This window comes from Drosophila arizonae, chromosome X, assembly GCF_054131065.1.
Source record: "Drosophila arizonae isolate 15081-1271.41 chromosome X, UAZ_ARI_1.0, whole genome shotgun sequence".
NCBI classification, from domain to species: Eukaryota; Metazoa; Arthropoda; class Insecta; order Diptera; family Drosophilidae; genus Drosophila; species Drosophila arizonae.
The window spans coordinates 23,967,104-23,987,482 of record NC_142927.1 but is presented as its reverse complement, the minus strand read 5'-3'; the positions used below and the strand labels follow the sequence as shown (position 1 = coordinate 23,987,482).

General features: G+C 38.7%; 2 protein-coding genes and 1 long non-coding RNA gene across 10 annotated transcripts in view; 2 read left to right on the top strand and 1 right to left on the bottom strand.

Annotated features, from left to right (window-relative positions):
• Nucleotides 1-6,467, top strand: part of LOC108618939 (synaptic vesicle glycoprotein 2C) — a 32,844-nt gene extending 26,377 nt beyond the window's left edge. For all 3 annotated transcript variants that reach the window (XM_089476184.1, XM_018015169.2, XM_018015170.2), the window contains 3 exons: nucleotides 2,444-2,621; nucleotides 2,684-3,386; nucleotides 4,358-6,467. In XM_089476184.1, the coding sequence (XP_089332310.1) occupies nucleotides 2,585-2,621; nucleotides 2,684-3,386; nucleotides 4,358-5,501 (1,884 nt within the window). In that variant the 5' untranslated portion in view covers nucleotides 2,444-2,584 and the 3' untranslated portion in view covers nucleotides 5,502-6,467. The remainder of the gene's footprint in view (nucleotides 1-2,443; nucleotides 2,622-2,683; nucleotides 3,387-4,357) is intronic.
• Nucleotides 6,468-11,030: 4,563 nt separating this feature from the next.
• On the bottom strand, nucleotides 11,031-17,885 carry ari-1 (E3 ubiquitin-protein ligase ariadne-1). Of its 6 annotated transcripts, none has more exons than XM_089473174.1 (8): nucleotides 17,747-17,885; nucleotides 15,824-16,345; nucleotides 14,626-14,787; nucleotides 14,468-14,524; nucleotides 13,742-14,391; nucleotides 13,549-13,672; nucleotides 13,248-13,474; nucleotides 11,031-13,188 (listed from the first exon to the last, which is right to left on the bottom strand). In XM_089473174.1, the coding sequence occupies exons 2-8, from the start codon at nucleotides 16,037-16,039 to the stop codon at nucleotides 13,107-13,109; spliced, it is 1,518 nt and encodes a 505-aa protein (XP_089329300.1). In that variant the 5' UTR covers nucleotides 16,040-16,345; nucleotides 17,747-17,885; the 3' UTR covers nucleotides 11,031-13,106. The 6 variants fall into 6 exon arrangements, with proteins under 6 accessions (XP_089329300.1, XP_017870666.1, XP_089329299.1 ...); XM_018015177.2 differs by having other exon boundaries at nucleotides 17,625-17,847; XM_089473173.1 differs by having other exon boundaries at nucleotides 17,634-17,847.
• On the top strand, nucleotides 14,698-15,297 carry LOC149268033 (uncharacterized). Its single transcript, XR_016270857.1, has 2 exons — nucleotides 14,698-14,837; nucleotides 14,899-15,297. It is a non-coding gene; the product is annotated as an uncharacterized LOC149268033 (long non-coding RNA).
• Nucleotides 17,886-20,379: the final 2,494 nt, after the last annotated feature.

Sequence of the window (20,379 nt, the reverse complement as noted above, 5' to 3'; positions counted from 1 at the left end):
ATATGTTATACACTGTTATTAGCTTAGCAATATCACTGCACTTTGACTTTATCAAAGAGTTATTCTTATGTGCTCAAGCGCTAGAAAGCAAAAGCAACAACAGCAGCAATAACAACAAATCATGAACAAGAACAAATATCAACGTGCTGGGCCATATAGAAGCTAGCTTTCCGCTCTCGGTCAACTTCATCCCATTTAGTTGACATTGTAGGCGATGCCAGTCCGCGACTCAGATTGATTTCAAGCCGTGTCTATTCCAATCAGAGAGTGTGTGTGTGTGTCTCTCTCTCCCCTAACAAATAAACAACACTAAGAGTTGATAATTGCACGAATGCGTTCATAAATAAATAAACTGGTAACTCATATTATTTCCATAATTTGTTTACATGTTTCTCTGTCTCACGAGAACGCTCTCCCATCCTCCATCGTCCCCCTCTCACCTATGTGAATTTCTTTGTTAGTAATCAGACATAAATCGATTGGAGCTCATTACACTTAATGGGAGAACACTGGCAGCCACTGGGAGATCGGGTCAAGCTGGCACGAAGGCCATCATGCTGCATGTAAATCTGGTGAAGGGCGTCCATTTGGCGGAAGCGTAGGCGGAGGTCAAAGCGATTAAAGCTTGTCCAGCATTATGAGCAGATGAGCCTCTCAATAGACCTAGCAATGCAATCGTTATTCAGCGAGAGGGTGTGTGAGAGAGAGAGAGAGAGAGAGAGAGAGTGATTATGTGTGAACAGAGGGAGGAGCGTGCTGGAATTGAAACATGTTTTATTAGCGCGCGCGCGATTGGCATAATATGGAAATCAGAGTGAATTGCATAAAGTAATACATAATTAATTATATTTATTTGCACTGCACACGCTTGCTCTTCGGCTCGCTCTCCTTCCGCCTGATGCTCGTTATTGGAGTCAGTTTTCGGTTGCGGTTTTCTGTTCCTGTTCTCCTTCAATACATATGGCGACAGGCGTTTGTTGTTGTTGTCTTGCCAGGTTCAATGTAAAGCGAATTGATGTACATAATTGTCGCTGCTTGTTGCTGTTGTTCTTTTAATAAATATAAATCAAGTGAAAGATTGCTGCAGTGCGCGCAATAAATCATAAATTAAAACAACAACTGCAACAATTGCGGCTATCGGCAACAACAAAAGCTGACATGTCACGCAACTGTCTTTGTTACTGTCACTATCACCGGCTACCGGCTACCGGTCACAGATTACCGATCACCGGTCGCCGGTCACTGGTCACCGGTCACAGTTTTGCCGTTAGACAATCAGCGCCATTTCCGCTGGCTCTGCATCCACTTGTATAGCATCCACTTGTATAACAGTTCTGTTAATTAACAGCGAATATTAGGATATTACACCAATTTAAGTAGCCAGACTCCAAGCTGTCTTCGCCCAGCAATGGAAAAAAGAGGACATCAATTACTATCCAATTAGATTGCATTGGACACTGCTTGCTGTTAGCTTATATTAGTTGTCTTAGACTACAATTCCAGCAACTGCCAGTTGGATGAGCAATTCATGATTCGATACGATTCATCGGGCAGCAGTGTAACTAAGCAGCAATCAGTGTAGCATTCCAATTGGACTTTAACAGCGTCAGATGACATACTCTCAACTGCCATTTCAGCGAGCGAGCTCATTATAAATATGCGTATTTATTTCTGTTTAGCTATATTTGAATGCAATTATTAAATAGCAACGAATGCGTATTTCGCTTTTATTTTCACCTTTAATAATCAAACAAGTTTCTGCGCTCGCCTTGAAGCGTCACGGCTCAGCCTCTGCCTCAGCCTCTGCCTCTGCCGCTGCTGGTTAACAGAGCATATGATCAACGATCTACGATCAATGATCACCGATCAGCGATCTGTGATCGGCGATCGGCGATTAGCAGCACATTTTGTGAGCTATTTATATGGGAGGCAGCAGCAATTACCCATTAATGAATGCAAAGCAATGGGTGGCTTAAGCTGTCATTTATTTCGTTATTGTTATTAATAATTTTTTTTATTTGTTTTCTGTTTTGTTTTTGCACGCCTTTTACTCTTCTATTTTTGGGCATAATTTTTTATTAAACAATTAGGGCGAATGTTTTGGACTTGTTTGTGCCGTCAATTAGACGATCGGCGACCACGTACAGGCGTCGATCAGAGTTGCCAAAGGCACACACACACATACAAGTGCTGATTGTATTTGTATTCCATTTATTCATTCACTTCAATTACAATTTAATGGGCTATTAATTTAAACGCCCAATTGAACGATCGGCCGATCGAGTATGGAGTCGATTGACCGCAGCGGTTAGAATAAAATTATTTCGAAAAAAAGGGGAAAATATATATATACTTGCATTGTAGAGTACTTTAGTAGGGTATATCGATGCCATAAGATATTCTGTAATATAATAAAACAATATTATTTTTGTTCTCTTCACAGATCACTAAAGGATCAAACAAAAACTCCTTTAATCGTACTTTACTGAACCCGAACGCTCAATAGCCAACCGCACCAGAGTTCAGATTATTTCATTTCTTTTCGCTACGCGCACAAAAACCAACAAAAAACTTGAACTATAGAATGGTAGAAGGTGATTCTGGAAAAAGTAAAAGCGAATGTGAGTAAAGAGAAACAGAGAAGTTGAATCAAATTACTTATCGAAGATCATTTTTTGTGTAGCCTATAATGTAGAAGCTGGACTACAACCAAACTACAATCAGAATAACGCAGCCGCAGGCGCTGGCAACGCAGCGCACAATCCAAACAATTCACCAAGTCTAACTGGCTCGAACAGCAATTCAACGCATATTGATAACCGTGCGATCATCCAGCCGTACTCGTTGGGCACGGGCGCTAAGCAGCCGGAATATCAATTCGCTGCTGACAATCGCGGCTACGAGCCGGAACCAAACACCAATGGCAAGCAGCAGGACGTAGAGCGCGTCGGCGCTGGCGGTGCCGGCGATAGCTCCGATGAGGATGCCAAGCACAAGACGCCGCTGCCGCCGCCAAACCGCCCGATAGTCGCCAACTTCGAGCGGGCCATCGAACTGTGCGAATATGGCAAATTCCACTACATACTGCTGGCCATCTGCGGCCTGGTCAGCACATCCGAGGAGATGGACGTCATATCCATGTCGTTCATCCTGCCATCGGCTGAATGTGATTTGGATTTGGATACTGGCACGAAGGGATGGCTCAACTCGATCATTTTCATTGGCATGATGGTCGGCGCCTATTTCTGGGGCAGCATCGCCGACAGCTTTGGCCGCAAGAAGATCCTCATTGTCATCTCGTTCATGAATGCCCTCTGCATCGTTGCCTCGTCGTTTTCGCAATCCTATGGCTATTTCATGCTGTTTCGCTTTCTCAATGGCGCAGCGTAAGTAAACCGCTCTCTATTCAATAATTGCCAAACGGTTAAACAATTGATAACATAATGCCTTCACTTAACATCCCACACCATAGTATGTTAACATAATGCCTCCCTTAACATACCAATAGGCTGCAGCAAGCAGTTCACAAGCAATGCAACTGTTCCAATTGGAAGTCTTAAACAGTGCTTGTTACCATTTAATATGGGAAGTTTGAGCTCAAGCATGGGAGATATTTAATGATCTCGTATTCATATTGTATATGCAGTCCGTTTTGCAGTTGATTCAGTGACACATGGCCAGCATGACCGAGGCGGGGTAGGCACGGGTGTCGAGGTGCTAATTCAATTAACTATGTTATAAATAACAACAAAATATTTGAGCCGCAATATCGTGACTCTTTATGCTAATTGAGGCTCTGGTTGGCCAGTTGGCCACATCGCACAAACCTATCTCATACATTATTATAGATATTATCATATTACAGGCTATGATAACAACAAATAAATCAAAACAATAATGGGGGAAAATTCGTATTCGCAGTCGCAGTCGCAATTGCCTTGGCTTTGTCGCTGACTCAGCCGCGACAGCGAAAAACCCAAGCTAACCGCATGCAGTACCCCATAAGCAACGCCCCATTCCCCGTAAGCTGGCCCACCTGTTCCACAGGTAGAGCTCTATTTGCAGACTCGCACTGGGCTCATGTTCATTAGTTTTGCCAATCGTTTGCTAATTGCCTATGTGAATTGGAGCTGGGCATCGGTTTTACACAATAGCATTAATCGGCCATGACTCGTCACGTTTCTAGAGCAAAGCGCACCCTCTCTCTCTCTCTCTCTTTCCCTCCCTGCTTCCCTTACTCGTCATCTGCAGCCAGCTGAGTGCTATGAAACTGCATGTTAAATGTTTCAGCTGGCTGGTAAACGTTTTCCCACCTCATTTCACAACTTCTAACTGGTCTCCTTCATCTTCTTTATAGGCTGGGCGGCAGCGGTCCTGTCATCTGGTCGTACTTCGCCGAATTCCAGCCGAAAGCGAAACGTGGCTCCATGCTTAGCTTCATGGCTGCCTTCTGGACCTTTGGTAATCTGTTTGTGGCCGGCCTCGCCTGGCTGATCATACCCACACAGGTTGGCTTCATATCGGAATACTTCACATACAACTCGTGGCGCATCTTCCTGTTGGTCTGCTCGTTCCCATCGTTCTTGGTTGGCTTCCTGCTCTTCTATCTGCCCGAGTCGCCCAAATTTCTGCTGACGCGCGGCAAAAAGGACAAGGCCCTGGCCATTTTCCGCGGCATCTATGTGACGAACACGAAAAAGAAGCCCGAAGACTATATGGTGTACGATCTGGAGGTCGACGAGAAGCTGTCCACGGAGAGCGCTGTGGGCTTTAAGGGCAAATACAAGCGCATGATCAGCGGCATGGTGGATCACAGTCGCGACCTGTTCAAGTCGCCCATATTGAGATTCACGCTCGTCTCGATCACCATCAACTTTACATTCCACATTGGCTACTATGGCCTGATGATGTGGTTCCCGGAGGTGTTCAATCGCTACGAGGAATACGAGAAAAGCCATCCCGACCAGCCGGCCGATATCTGCGCTGTCACCGACTATGTCGTCGATCAGCTGCAGAAGGAGAGCCACAATGGCACCTGCAATTCGGATATACCCCAATCGGTGTTCATGGAATCGCTGATAACGCTCGCCTCCGCCCTGCCGGCGAATCTGTTCGCCATTCTCGGCATGGATCTGCTGGGCAGACGATTCTTCCTGATTGCCGGCACCCTCACCGCCGGCATCTGCTCCGCTCTGATGTACATGGTGCGCAGCTCGGTGCAGAATCTGATCGTCTCGGCCGTATTCAGCGGTGCGATATCGGCGGCAAATGCGGCGCTCGATTGCCTCATCACCGAAGTATTCCCCACCAAGCTGCGAGCGACGGGCGTGGCCATATCCATGGTGGCCGCTCGTCTGGGCGGCATCATTGGCAACATTGTGATCGCCCAGCTGCTCGACAACTTCTGCCCGGTGCCGACATTCATAGTGTCCTTCCTGCTCATCGGCGGCGGCCTCATGTGCCTCCTGTTACCCAATACGACGCGAAAGGAGCTCAATTAAGCAACGTATAGCATACCCATCCATCCAATTCTCCCCCTCCCCCTTCCCATTCAATGCAAGCTATATAGAAACAGCCAAAAATGAAAACAAAACACAAACTAATAGAAAACGTAAGAGCAATCAATATGGAAGCCCCTTCTCCTCTCTCCCCATAGAACTCAGCGCTCGTATTGTTTTTGTACGTATGTATTTACATATATATATATAAATCTTGATATATATATAACGATCTTTGCGTATCGTCAGTAATTATGTTTTAATGATAACGATAACGATAACGATAACGATATGTTTTTTTTTTGTCTAGCATTTAAGTACAGCGGAATTGTCGTTTTTTGTTTATTATTATTTGTCTTTTATGTTTATTATTTCCATTTGTTCAACGGAATTTAATAATTGCCCTGAAGCCAACGCGAAGATATATAGCCGCTATCTAAGTACATGCATGTCCAGTAATATATGTATATATATGCATATATCTATATAATATTATATTGATGTGTATGTATTTTGTAGTTGTTGGTAGTAAGTAAAAACAAAAAAACTTTGAAAAACATTAAAAACTAAAAAAAAAAAAAAAATTAAAATTAAAATAAAAATGAAAAAAAAAACCAAAAGAAAAAAATAATTTGGCAAGTGCCGGTGCCGGCTAAAAACAGCAGCAGAAGCGAAAGAGAGAGAGAGCACTCTGTGAGAGAGAGAGAGTGAGTGAGTGAGTGAGAACGATAGCATCGGCTGGAGAACAGATGAAGGATCAAGCAGGGATCAATGAAGCAAGAGCAGCAACGCCTGCTGGCAGTTATTGTTGTTATTATTATCATATTATTATTGCTATTATTAATGCATGTTATATAATAATACACATACATATACCTATATATATATACAAACAATATATACACACAAAAAACTAAAATAAAAACAAAAAAATATGAGAAGTTGAAGGAGGAAAGAACAACCACAAAAGTTTTAATGTAACCAATTTACATCAATACTTTAACGATTATCATTATTATATATAATCTTTTTTTTTTTTTGTTTTTTTTTTAATCATTATTTAGGGCAGAGCACAGGAAGAAAATCATAATTTGTATATTATAGTTACATATGAAAAAAAAAAAATAAAATAAAATACAAAATAAAAAAAAAAGAAATAAACAAATGTTATTCTATTACAAAAAAAAAAATAAATAAAATAAAAAATAAAAAAACATATAAATGAAAATTCCCAAATACAAAATAAACATCATGAAAAACGCAACAACAAAATTGCAAAATGTGTTTTCATTTCTTCAATTAATTTTTATTTATTGGTTTAAAAAACTATTTTAAAAATTGAGAGAGTTCTAGGCGATACAGTTCAGCGTCGAGATCCCCCGAACCCATTGAAGAGCTAATGTTCCAATCAAGCTACGCACACACACGCAAAAGTACGCGCTCTGCCAACTGCGCAGCGACTGCGCTTGGACTGCAATAAGTGCTATACTATGGGAACTTATCTGATGAGGGAGTAACCCTTGTAGAGGGGCTATCTCTAATATTCAAATTTGTGCATTTGCCAAAGCATGAATAATTCTCAGGCCTAATCGAAAATTTGTCACTGCTGCTCAGTCCAAGGTAAGTAATCATTTCAACTACAGTAGAATCCGGTTATGACGCATAAGAGCCCGAAGCTATAGCCGGAAGATGATATAGCCCTATACATATGTACATTTTGTATGTTTGTTTGTTGTATGTGTTTTGCTAGGGAACAGAACTTTCGTCGGCTGTACGTACCATGCGGACGCTATTAGCGGAGTCGTTATAGTCGGACTCTACTGTATTCACATATTTGAATCTGTCATGCTCTTGCTATGCAGTTGATGTTGTGCAGAGCAAACTACTCCGAACAAGCTCCAATTTACCAAGGAAGCCTTTTTTTCAGTGGAAAATCTTCGGTAGTGCATAGCGCAGTCGATTGCCATCGACTGCAAGTGGATGAGCTTATTCAAATTGGCAACATGAACGCATCTTAATTAATCGCGCGAGCTGCGGCTGCCACTCATGCTGTGTATCTTATTGATTAGGCCAGAGATCAATCTGCTGTCTAGCCGACGTGTCGGACAGCCTCACCCACAATCGCACCTACATGCATCTCGGCCAGACATTGCTAGATATTTTTGGTATTTCAGGGCAAGCAATACACTGACTAATAAGCTGACCATAATATAGACATAGATAGATATGCATATCTATATAATACTTGTACATAAAATACATACATATAACACATTCATATATACATAAGTAAAATACATACATTACTATACATATCGACATCGAAATCTCCATTCGTGAGTGTGTGTGTGAGTGTATATAGCCTTTATTCTGCATCTGTATATACTATACTATTTCTATATAATATATCATATTGTATCTTATTCTATCTATGTTTTTATCTGCGTATTTAGTTGTATCTTTTTACCAGAATAAATATTGGGATTTCGATTTGAATCTGTAATAATATATGGAATATCTGTGTGGTATATATGGAATATCTGGATATCTTTTTGTATATTCATTATTTTATTTATCTATACATACTTTACCTGTATCTATGTATACATATACAAATATGTTTCTTGCCCTTACTTATCTTGTATATGGCATTTACATTTGTATTTGTATATACATTTATTTACTACATTGTATATCGGGATGTCTATTTGTACCTGTACAAGAATACATATCTGGATATCCATTTGCATCTTAGTTTTTATACCCTGAACCCATTGAAAATGGAAAATCAGGGTATATTGGTTTTGTGAAAAGTATGTAACAGGCAGAAGGAATCATCGCAGACCCCATAAAGTATATATATTCTTGATCAGGATGGCGAGCTGAGTCGATATAGCCCAGTCCGTCTGTCCGTCCGTCCGTCCGTATGAGCAAAAGGATCTCAGAAGATATAAGGGCTAGAGAGCTGAAATTTGGCATGCATACTCGTGTATACCATAGGCAGTACGTTTGCTTTATTTTTTCGATAAATCGTCCGATAACTTTTTTATCGAGAATAATCGAAAAATTGATTTTGTTTTTTTTAGCCTAATTTGAACATTTTTAGACCTGGAGTCTTCAAATTTGTGTTGTATATAAAGTTAATCGATACAAAGATTTTGAAATTTACAGATTTTGGATACCACGCCCCCTTCTCCCCCAATTTGTAAAAAACGGATTTCAAGTACTAGAGACTTGTGCTTTGGAATGTACACACACATTTGAACATTATGATTACGTTCTAATTCGTTCTAATTCTATTTCATTAAGATCATACGTCTACAAAAGAAATTATTCAATAAATAAATTCTCATAATATTACCCACACTGCAGCGCAGCCCGAGCGCAGCCGCTGCTTACTGAGCAGTTAGCAGAGCGCGTGCTTATAAGTGCATGTGTATGTATGTGTGCATAAAAGAAGTCCAGAATGATTAGAATATCAGCTTGGAGGGTTCAGGGTATCTCCTAGTCGAGCAGTCTCGACTGGAGCCTTCTTACTTGTTATCTTTATCTATGTACACATACAATAGTATGTTTCCTTACCTTTACATGTGTTTGCATTTACATTTGTATTCCTATCCGCATAGACATTGGCATTTGTATCTCTATCTATTGCTGTCGTTTATTCATTCAAATCTCGTATCTTGATCTCTATCTGCATATAAATTTGTATCTACATCTTTATCTTGGCATGAATATATGTATACCCATTCCTTTTATTGCTGGCAAACCAAACATATCTGTGTGTACATTTGAATCTGTATCTCTGCATTCACATGAGTATCTTAATATGTTGTATCTAGATCTTTAGCAAGTATCTGTTTCTTCATTTGTAACTTAATCTGATATTTATCTTCTTTATTATTATATTTGTCTGTTTTCTATATTAGCTGTAGCTACGGCTCTTTGACGTGGGCTGCTCGCACACGCGACTTACCTCATATTTATTTGCTCAATGAATATTGCAGAGTCGGCCAAATATTGGCGGAGTTAGCTAAAAAGCAGAATTAACGTTAATTTAATGAATACACAGCGAGAGCCAAATAGACACATTCAATGGATACAAACGCATAGATACAGATATAACTATTGCAGAGATACTCAAGCTCGCTCCAGAGAAAATGACATTCGAGGAATAGTTGGAGAAATCATCAGCAGCAACTAGAGAAAGCGGATAAGTAATATTGATAGATGCATACTGTATCTGTATCTGTATCTGTATCTGTATCTGTATCTGTATCTGTATCTGTATCTGTATCTGTATCTGTATCTGTATCTGTATCTGTATCTGTATCTGTATCTGTATCTGTATCTGTATCTGTATCTGTATCTGTATCTGTATCTGTATCTGTATCTGTATCTGTATCTGTATCTGTATCTGTATCTGTATCTGTATCTGTATCTGTATCTGTATCTGTATCTGTATCTGTATCTGTATCTGTATCTGTATCTGTATCTGTATCTGTATCTGTATCTGTATCTGTATCTGTATCTGTATCTGTATCTGTATTCTGTATCTGTATCTATATCTATATCTATATCTATATCTATATCTATATCTATATCTATATCTATATCTATATCTATATCTATATCTGTATCTGTATCTGTATCTGTATCTGTATCTGTATCTGTATCTGTATCTGTATCTGTATCTGTATCTGTATCTGTATCTGTATCTGTATCTGTATCTGTATCTGTATCTGTATCTGTATCTGTATCTGTATCTGTATCTGTATCTGTATCTGTATCTGTATCTGTATCTGTATCTGTATCTGTATCTGTATCTGTATCTGTATCTGTATCTGTATCTGTATCTGTATCTGTATCTGTATCTGTGTCTGTGTCTGTGTCTGTATCTGTATCTGTATCTGTATCTCTTAAAAAATAAATCATATTTTTTTTGTAATTTTATTTTTATTTTCACTAATTTTTCGCAACATTTCATTATTAATTAATTATACATACATAGTTCTCATGATTTTTACAGCATTTTGTCTTTTTTTTTTTTTTAATAGGTTTTTTTTTTATTTTTTGTAATTTTTTTTTATTTCGACTCGAACAACTTTAAACTTTTTACAGCATTTCAATGAGTTCTGCTTGTGTTATACATATTATTGGTAGCACATATATAGTGGTACATACATATACATATACATATACGTCTATATATATTTAGAATTGAGAAACGGAGAGAAGAGCGCAGACGCATGGCCATGGCGAACGGCTCTTGAAGCAGGCGCAGCCTAAGGAGAAACCTTGAACAATTTCAACTATATGTACAACGATTTAAGATTTGGTTCTCGGAACACGGCATGTGGATTAGGAGGCAGCTCTCCGGCGTACAGTGTAAAAATTAAGAGATTTGCACGACAGATAGAGAGAGAGAGAAAGAGATAGCTAGAGTGTGCGCGTGTGTGTGAGAAGAATGGGCCAGAGCTGAATGGGAAGTGTGTGTGTCTGCATGTGTATGTGTGTGCACGGGTGTGTGCGTGGGTGTGTGTGTGTGTGTGTGTGTGTGTGTGTGTGTGTGTGTGTGTGTGTGTGTGTGTGTGTGTGTGTGTGTGTGTGTGTGTGTGTGTGTGTGTGTGTGTGTGTGTGTGTGTGTGTGTGTGTGTGTGTGTGTGTGTGTGTGTGTGTGTGTGTGTGTGTGTGAGACTACCATATGATTATTTAACATGTACAACTTGAATTCGGTTTATTACATATTGAATTTACACATAATTATATTGATTTACCGCTACATACTGCAATTTGCACCGCCCACAAATCAACCTGGTTAAGCTTAATCAAATAATGATGGACAGCATAGTTTGTGATAGAGGCGATCACACGCATACATATACATATTTATAAACATATATGTATGCATGCATTCAGTTATAGATGATATATGCATAAAGTAATTGAAACAAAAACAAAAAGAATTATGCAACTTTTTGCAGGGACCGTAACGATTATAATTTAAATATAGAAAAAATTTAATAATAAGAATTATTTATTGAGTTATTAAAAAAAAAAAAATATATATATATATATATATATATTTGTAATTATTAAAATTAATTTATATGATAAAAATAAAAAGCAATTATTACTCATCAATTTTTATATATGAAACAAATCATAATTTTTATTATAAAAATTGAAAATAAAACTTATAACTTAACTTTCATTATAAAAATTAAAAATAAAAATTGGTGACAGATGAAATTGCATTACATCCCGTTAATGTTAATAATGTAGTCTGTCAGCGCTTTGAATCATTTGTATAATTAAAGATTAAGTTATAAGTATTATTTTTAATTTTTTTTTAATTAAAGATGAAAATAAAATTTATGATTTGATCTGTATAACAAAAAATTGATGAGTAATAATTTTTTTTACTTTTATCATAAAAATTAATTTTTATATTTAAAAATGAATCTAAAAGAAAAACTTGAAAAGTTTAGAAATAAAGTTGAACATGTTTTTAAATTTGCTGTAGAAAAAAAATCCTGTATACTTTCCCTACTCTTCTGGTAAACTTTTTTTTAAATCTATAACTCCTACTTGCGGTCCCTGCTTCTTTTGATTATCAGACAGATCCATTATGTATTTATGCTAACAACAAAAGCCACTGCTGAACAATAAACAAACAAAAATAGTTGTTTTCAATTAGATAAAAAAAAAAGATGTATATATATATATATATAAATGGCTAATCGTACACTAGAGACTACATACATAGCACATACCACATAGAAGGAGTAGCGGAAGTCGGGCAATGCTTACAAACTCGGGTGTATTACAACTTGCTTGCTATATTTAACTGTCGTGTGTGTGTGTGTGTGTGTGTGTGTGTGTGTGTGTGTGTGTGTGTTTGCGTGTGTGATTCTGTGTGTGTGTGTTTATATATATGTCTATTCTATTGCATTTAATTATGTTGATTTATTGATGCTTTGTTTTCCATTTATAATTCACGATGCATTTTCTAATTGGAAACAGCAACTCTCAATATGTATCTGCATGTGTGCCTGAATGCCTGTGTGTGTTTGCTTGCGTGTGTGTGTGTGTAGTTGCTGCTCAACACGAAGAGAAAAAATGTATATATGCATATATATTTTATATAGTATGATTTAATATAACTTTTCGCTTAATCTGTATTTTACTTTTTGTATGCAACAATTTGCGGCATTTGCATTTTTTTTCTTTTGCTTCGGTTTTCGGCTTCTTTTTTTTATTTTTTTGTTCCTTTTTTTTTTTTTTTACTTTTTGTTTTTAGTTTGATCTGCATCATACTCCTTGCCATACATTTCCTTGTGCCTTTGCTGTTCTTTGTTATATATATTTCCGTTTTTTTTTTTTTTTTTTTTTTTTGTTTGTTTGTTTTCGTTTTCTGTTTAACTTTTGCTGTTTGCTTTGTTGTAGCTGTTGTTATTGTTGTTGTTACGGCTGTTAAATTTTGCTGCTGCTGCTGCTGCTGCTGCTGCTGCTGCGGCTGTTGCTGTTGCTACTTCTACCACTAGGGCCAATTGCTAGTTACACTCGACTTGATGCATCACCTTAGTTATCCAGCCAGGACTCGCGTCATTCTGTGTAATCCCACCAGTCCTTTTCGTAACCTTCATGCACATGCTTGAGCAGAACTGTGCACCGCTTCTCACAATATCTAAAATATGTGTATACATTAATTCAATTGCAATGCAATTGATCGAACTGCAAGCATACCTATATTTATCCTGTACTTTCTGCTTAATATCAGCCAAATTTTCGGATGTAATATCACGTTCCAAGTACTCGGAGAGCGTCTCCGTTGCCGACTCCAAATCCTTCTGGTTATCCTCAAATATCTGCGATTGATTGTTCTTTTTCAAATAATACGCAAAGACGTATGTGTACATTAGGGTCTGGCGACACTGGCAGAGTATGTCGACGGCCTTCTTCAGGAATTGCACCTGGATCAGATAGGATAGATAGATTAGATTTATTTTGAGAGCAATCGTGGGGATTGGCCGTTCGTATTGTCTACCTCAATCCAGGACATGTTGTGCTGCTGCATTTCCTCCATTTTCTGCTTGACCGATGCGTACAATTTGTTCTCGAACTTCATCGATTGCATGTGGTTCATGTAGCGATTGTAATAATGTAAATATCTAGCAGTTTGGGGAATAGAATGAGTATCAGATAGAAGATCAATGGAGTTAGGCAGTTAGGCCTCGCACCTGGCCAGTGATGAGCGCAGCCTCTCCTGTGCGTCACGCGCTGCCTTCGCCTCGTCCTCGTCGTAGCGATTGCAATTGTACCAGGACGAGCCGTGCGGCTCCCAGGGGCCGAGGCACACCCAGCAGAAGTCGTGCTTGCAATTTTGATTCTTGCAGACCATGTGATTGCAGCCGCCATCCTTCTCGATGGTGACACTGCATCTGGGACACTCTTTGGTATTGGCCGCAATCCAGTTGGACGTCTCCGAGTCGTCGTCACACTTCTTGATCCACTTCTTTAGCCAGCGGCACTGCACCGGATCGTGCCAATTCTCGCCGCAGGCGAAACAAAACACATGGCCGCATTTGCAATGGACGCGACGCGACTCCGCATACGGCACTTTCACCGCATAGGTGCAATCGACGGACGGACACCAGCGCAGCAGCTGATTGCACTCGACGAAGCTATTGGTGATTAGCTGCTGGTATTTGACCCTCACCCGCGCATCGGGCACCAACTTGGTGACCGTCACATCATCCACCAATATATCACAGCCGTGCGCGGCGCACGATATCGTCTGGCCCAAGCCCTCTGTAACGATTTTCGTTGTCAGATACTCGCGCCAGCAGTTTAGACAAAAGCGATGACCGCACTCCAAGCCGGTCATGGACTGCAAAGAAATTCGAATTTGATGAAATACGAAATTTGATTATGATTTTCCTTTTTCTATGAATCGGTTCACTCACATCTGGCGGCAACAGAGAGAAACAAATCTCGCACTCCTCACACTGGCTACGTGAAGTCTGCAAAACAAAGGAACAACGATAGAGAGAGAGAGAGAGAGGAAGAGAGCGCATGAGTTTAGGGCAAGTCAGATATATCAATATGAACATGCGATGTATACCCTTTGCTGCACTGCCTCGGGTAGCTTGTTAAACGGATTGATGACGTGCGCGCACTTGAAGAACTCCGTATTATCGTCGCTGCTATCGAAATACTTCTCCAACAGCTTCTCCTTGTCCCACTTAAAGTGATTCAGCAGTATTCGTGTTATGTGCGCAGATAGCTGTAAGCAGAAACAAAGCGCATTGCGGAACCACAATGCAATCGTATTTAGTAAATATGCACTCATATAGATGATTCACATTACTAATATATTGTTTGTATGTTGCAACAGGTCTAGTCTGACCAGATATCTACTCTGAATTAAATGCAATTCGGGTATTCCGAAAGGAAATGATCTAAAGATACCTAACTAAAGCATTAAGGATGTTTGCAAAGCGGAAAAGTCGTTTGTCAATGACCCAATTGAAAATTATATTGTCTAACTGATCTTGTTGACTGAATACATGGAGATGTGAAAAGAAAAGAAGAATCTGAATATGTGTCAATTATTCTATGAAAAATGATACCCAAGTAAAGCATTAAGGATACCTGTTGAGTAGCCAACTGGATTTGCAATGATCCAATTGGATCGCTTAAAGGTTAAAGTGTTATACCAATTATAAATATGAAAATGTAACCAACTAAACAATTAAATATATCTGCTAAGTAGCCAACTGGATTGTCAGCAAAATTACAATTGAAATTCTTATTGGGAGACAATAGGCATGACAGTCTGTTAATATGAGCAATAGCAATAGCATGGCACAAGTCTTGCCAAATCTTATCTTATGAAAGAGTCTACGCCACTCAACTAGACGCGTTCGTTCAAGCGAACTTTCACTGTATGCGCACACAAGTGATATCGAGTCAACGGCACTTTCAGCTAATGCAAATGCAAATGTCATCAAACTGTGCTGACCTTCAATTTGGCTAAGATGAACCACGCACGCACACATACACACGCGCACACACGCACGCACACACACACACAGAGATAGCTGCCGCTATCTTTACTGTTTTGAGGTGTGCCCCTTTCTTATCAGACAAACGATAAACGACGCCAGCGTCTTATTGGATCATGTTGCCATTTGTTGTTTGTTTGCTATTAGCTGCAAATGCCATTCACTGTATAACAGTACAAATGCATACATGCAAATCAAGCGAGCGAGAGAGAGAGAGACGAAGGGGATTTATTTACACATTTGCGTGTGACTTACCTTTACCACTCGATTAACTTCATCGATTGTCTCGCGCTGGAACAGCACTATCTCATCTATGGTTAGCACCTTGTATTGGTAGTCATCCGTTTCCAATTGCCGCTCCGTCGAGCTGGGCATGTCCACCTCCATGGCGAAGTCATCGTCATCATCGCCCGATGAGACATTGCCCGAGTCCACGTTGTCCAAGAAATCGTTATCGTTATCCGAGTCCATGGCTGTGGGTGTGTTTTGTTTGTCTTTTGCGTTTGCCCTTTGCCTTTTGTGATTTTGTGATTTTGCTTTGGTTTTGGTTTTTGCTCTTGCTTTTCCTTATGTTAAGGATTGCAGCCTTGGATTGATTGCCTGCTCTGTCCTTTGGCTACTTTTGGGGCTGCCTACCTGCCTTGAAGCGGATGCTTTCCAATTGTTGTTGCTGCTCTTGTTTTTATTACTTTACTTTATTTATTTTCCTTTTCTCGTTTCAAGTTAGGCGCGTTGCGTTTTTCCCCTTGGACTTAGCCAGTTACTGCGTATTTTTCACTATTTAAGATACATATCAAATGTTAAATACGTTATTTACAGTGCATACATAAGCAGGTGCACACACACACACACACACACACACACTCGTACATACACACTGAGAGAGAGACAGAGAGAGAGAGTGAGAGCGAACATAACCATTACATAGACACTTGACCTTCTGTTGTTGCTGGGCAGCTGAGCTGGAAGCAAATCACCTGCTCTCAAATGTTTTTAAGCGTTGTTATTATTATTGTTATTATTGCACACATACGCACACTCGCATACACATAGACACACATACGCTCATGCACACGCACACGTGTGAATTTGGAATTTGTTTAATTTTATGTAATTTTATGCACAGCCAGCCACACAGACACAAACGCGCGCGCACTCACACGACTGTATGTATGTATGTGCGGTCGAACAGCTGTGCAAATAATGCAATTACAGCTGTTAATGCAAATTTTGTGAGCCAGCCAACAGAGCACTGTTAACTAACAGCGCAGTTCCAATTAGATCGAACTAGTTCTGAGCTCTTGTTTATGCACCTGCTAGCTTCTGTACTGTTGTTGTTGCAGCTGCTGTTCTTGTTTTGCTCTTATTGTTGTTATGCAGCGCATTTGGCAAACATTCGGAACACTTTTTTTCTGTTCTGTATTTTGTATTATGCATGAATTGCGATGTTCTGTCCAAATCTTTATATCTCGTCTTTTGTTTTCTCTTTGTCAATGCGTATATGCAATCTATTTATTTTCTTGCCATGCAAGTACTGCAAAATTAACACGCCATACACAAAAATAAAGAAAACAAAAATAAAAGAGTCCCAGTAAGACTACAGCGCTGCATAGCAGCAAAGGCCACAATGGATTCAACACAATCCACAGGCCACATACACAGACATATATTATATATATATATATACACACACTCGCAAATACTCTTTGGGAGCCTAACAAAACACGTCTATGTGTGTATTTTTACTTATGTGTATGTATGTACTTACACACTTATACATGCATGTATATATGCATGTACGTCAGTGCTTGCTGTTCCAATTGGACCACAGTACGTTTTCGTTTTCTTGAAATTCGTTTTCTTGAAATTTGGTTTTTTGTTAGTGACAAACAAAAAGGAATGGGAATACAACGCACTTGCTGCTGCACACAGCTACAGAATTTGTACACAATTATGTGTACATACATACAGTATGTAGTTCATACACACGTATGACACAAAATCAAGGCAACACACATACGCAGACACATCTGTATACATAGACACAAACACTCACAACACATACACAACAGCTGCAGCAGCTCAATTTCCAGTTGGCCTTTACTCGCTGCCCCAGAGCCCGTTCGATTTAACACTCTTCTGCATTATTTTAGATATTTTTTGTGTACTTTTAATTACTTTTAATGCTAATTGCAACAATATTGCGACGCGACGCGATTTTCACGCAGAAGCAACATCTGGCATCTCTACACGACACGAAATATCGATAGAAGTCTATAGATAATCGAGATGGCACTCGAATCGTCTGACCGCCACAACATAGCTGATTCTGCGCCTAGACATTAATGCCTTCGTGGTTAGTGTCTCCGCTGAGTTCCGAAAGCACGCATAGTTGGGACACGAAATGCATGAGTCATTAATAATTTGCAGCCAACTTCACGCCTTATCAGATACGACTACAATCAGCTTAACGTTTTTTTTTGAAAATGGACGATTTCAAAATGGCGGCCACTTAAGCTCAAAGCAAAGGAGCATGAAAACTGATGCACAAAATACATTTTATGCATTCAAACGTAATCTCGCTTGCTTTCAGCCGTTTATAGTACAGTTGTCAATAGAATTTAATATAGATATTCAGTCCTTCTCATCGCATTTCATGAAAGGGAAAGAGATAGCAATATATCGATCTCGCTCGGAAGCATTAATGTGAGAGAGAAAGAATTCTATATGATGCCAACTTCTCTTTCGCACCCACTTACAAGCTAGAAATAAATGATGCAGTCGAAATTTTTCTATTAAAAAATATATATATTTATTTTTTTTATTGTTAAGGCGCGTATAACGTTACAATTTCCTACATTTTACATTTACTTTCTCGGCTCGTAAAACGTTACCTTTTTATTAATTTACAATTTGTTTTTCTTTTTTTTTTTTTTTTTTTTGTTGCAACATTTTACATGCCTTTAAAAATAGTTTTTGTTGTTGTTGTTTTTTTTTTTTCATTTCGGCTTGTATAACGTTACACAACTTTATATTGATTGTTCTTATACATATATTTTTATTGTTTTGTTTATCTAAAATTTTGTTTTTTTTTTATCCCGCTCTATTTCGTGTTACGGCGCGGATAACGTCTAGCTACCCGAGTCGAACACATACGCCTTTCAAACGATCGATTTTAATATAAATATTGTTTTCTGATTGATCGTTTAAAACTCGTATAACGTTTAACAGTTTTCGTTTTTTTTTTTTTATTTTTTTTTTTAATTTTAAATTTTGTTTCGAAAATCGGTTTGGGCACAATTCTGATCGCGCCTAAACCGATTTCTAAAACTTAAACTCTAGAGTTTACTTTTTACCCATCCGATGGCCATCTTAGTTAACTGCAAGAGAACAAAAGAAAATAAAATACATTGATTGATATATACATTACTCAATTGCAACGTGTCCACGAAGCATCTCCTCCACACATACACACACACACACACACACACACACACACATTTAGTCAAAGAGCGAGAAAGAGACGCTATCCTGTCTTCCCTTTCTTTTGCCATTTTAATGATTCCATTTCAAGCACTTACTCGCAGTTAACTGCAGTTTGCACTTTTTGATTTTAAGGAAACTGTAATTCAAAGCTAAATTCATTAATAGGTCGTCCTCCATTTTCTACTCACACACACACACACACACTCGTACATCGCGTGATGCATGCGCGTGTGTGTGTATGCGTTGTAGAAACTTGACAACTTACCAATTAATTTCTGACTGTACCGCGCAAATGAAACTAGAATATGATGACAAAATTAGTCCCTATTAATTTTATATTTTAAGTTCACTTAAGCTTTCATCAAAAGCTAGATTTAAACAAAAACTGCGGAAAATATAGCAATTTAGACTTATTGACTTTGTAAAAAATAATGTGCTCTAGTGTGTCTCTGTGTGTGTGTGTGTATTTGTGTTTGTGTGTAACACAAGGAGGGTGTACAAAATAATATAAAGCTTATAAAAAAATGTATGTCTTTTCTTGCCTATTACTCCTAACTATCTGATGCAAGAACATGGCTGCTGCCGCTAGTCATTGTGTGGAAATTGGATTTTGCCAACAGCATCGATATATCGATAACACCGATCGCGGAAACACGATGTATCGTAAATTGACATTTGTTCTGTTTAATTAATTTTTGAATTTTATTATTATTATAATTCAAATGGTTATTATTCTTTAGGAATTGGGAAAAAGTTATTCTTTTAACATAATGAATTGAAAGACTTAACATACAATTACCATAACATATTTTTTTTTATTTGTGTTCATTGATGTTTCTTCTCTCGTCCATAAGATTTGTATTTGCTGTCATTGTAAGGCACATTGCAGCTATTTGCCTTGACTGGTAGCCATCTATAAAATATTACATTTATTTGTGCTTTAATTTAATTTCAAAATATTTGTTAAAATTGTGAGCGTTGCCATACCATACATTTTTTTTCTTTGCACCTAATATAACAGTCGGTTTCGCGCTTAGCTAATGAAAATCAGTATAACAGCTGGGTTGGTGCATTCGCTTTACAAGCACCAATGTTGATTGGTTCGAGCATTGGAAAAAAGAATCGATACATTAGTAGCAAAGCTCACTAACCATAGCACACAAATAATTGGGCTTCCCAAATTTTCGTAGTCCGAACTTAAAAGTAAGAGCCCGAGCAAATACGACGTTGCCAGGGGTTCATTGATTCCGCCTTAGGATTATTTCTTGTATCCCCTATTTATCTGTTTTATTTGCAGTACCTAAGGCATGTCCAAATAAATAAGG

Coding starts and splice junctions, on each gene's coding strand:
- ari-1 (XM_089473174.1), bottom strand. CDS start 16,039: ATGGACTCGGATAACGATAACGATTTCTTGGACAACGTGGACTCGGGC. Junction 14,788..15,823: donor AAGTTAATCGAGTGGTAAAG/GTAAGTCACACG, acceptor TTCTGCTTACAG/CTATCTGCGCACATAACACG. Junction 14,525..14,625: donor CCGAGGCAGTGCAGCAAAGG/GTATACATCGCA, acceptor TTTGTTTTGCAG/ACTTCACGTAGCCAGTGTGA.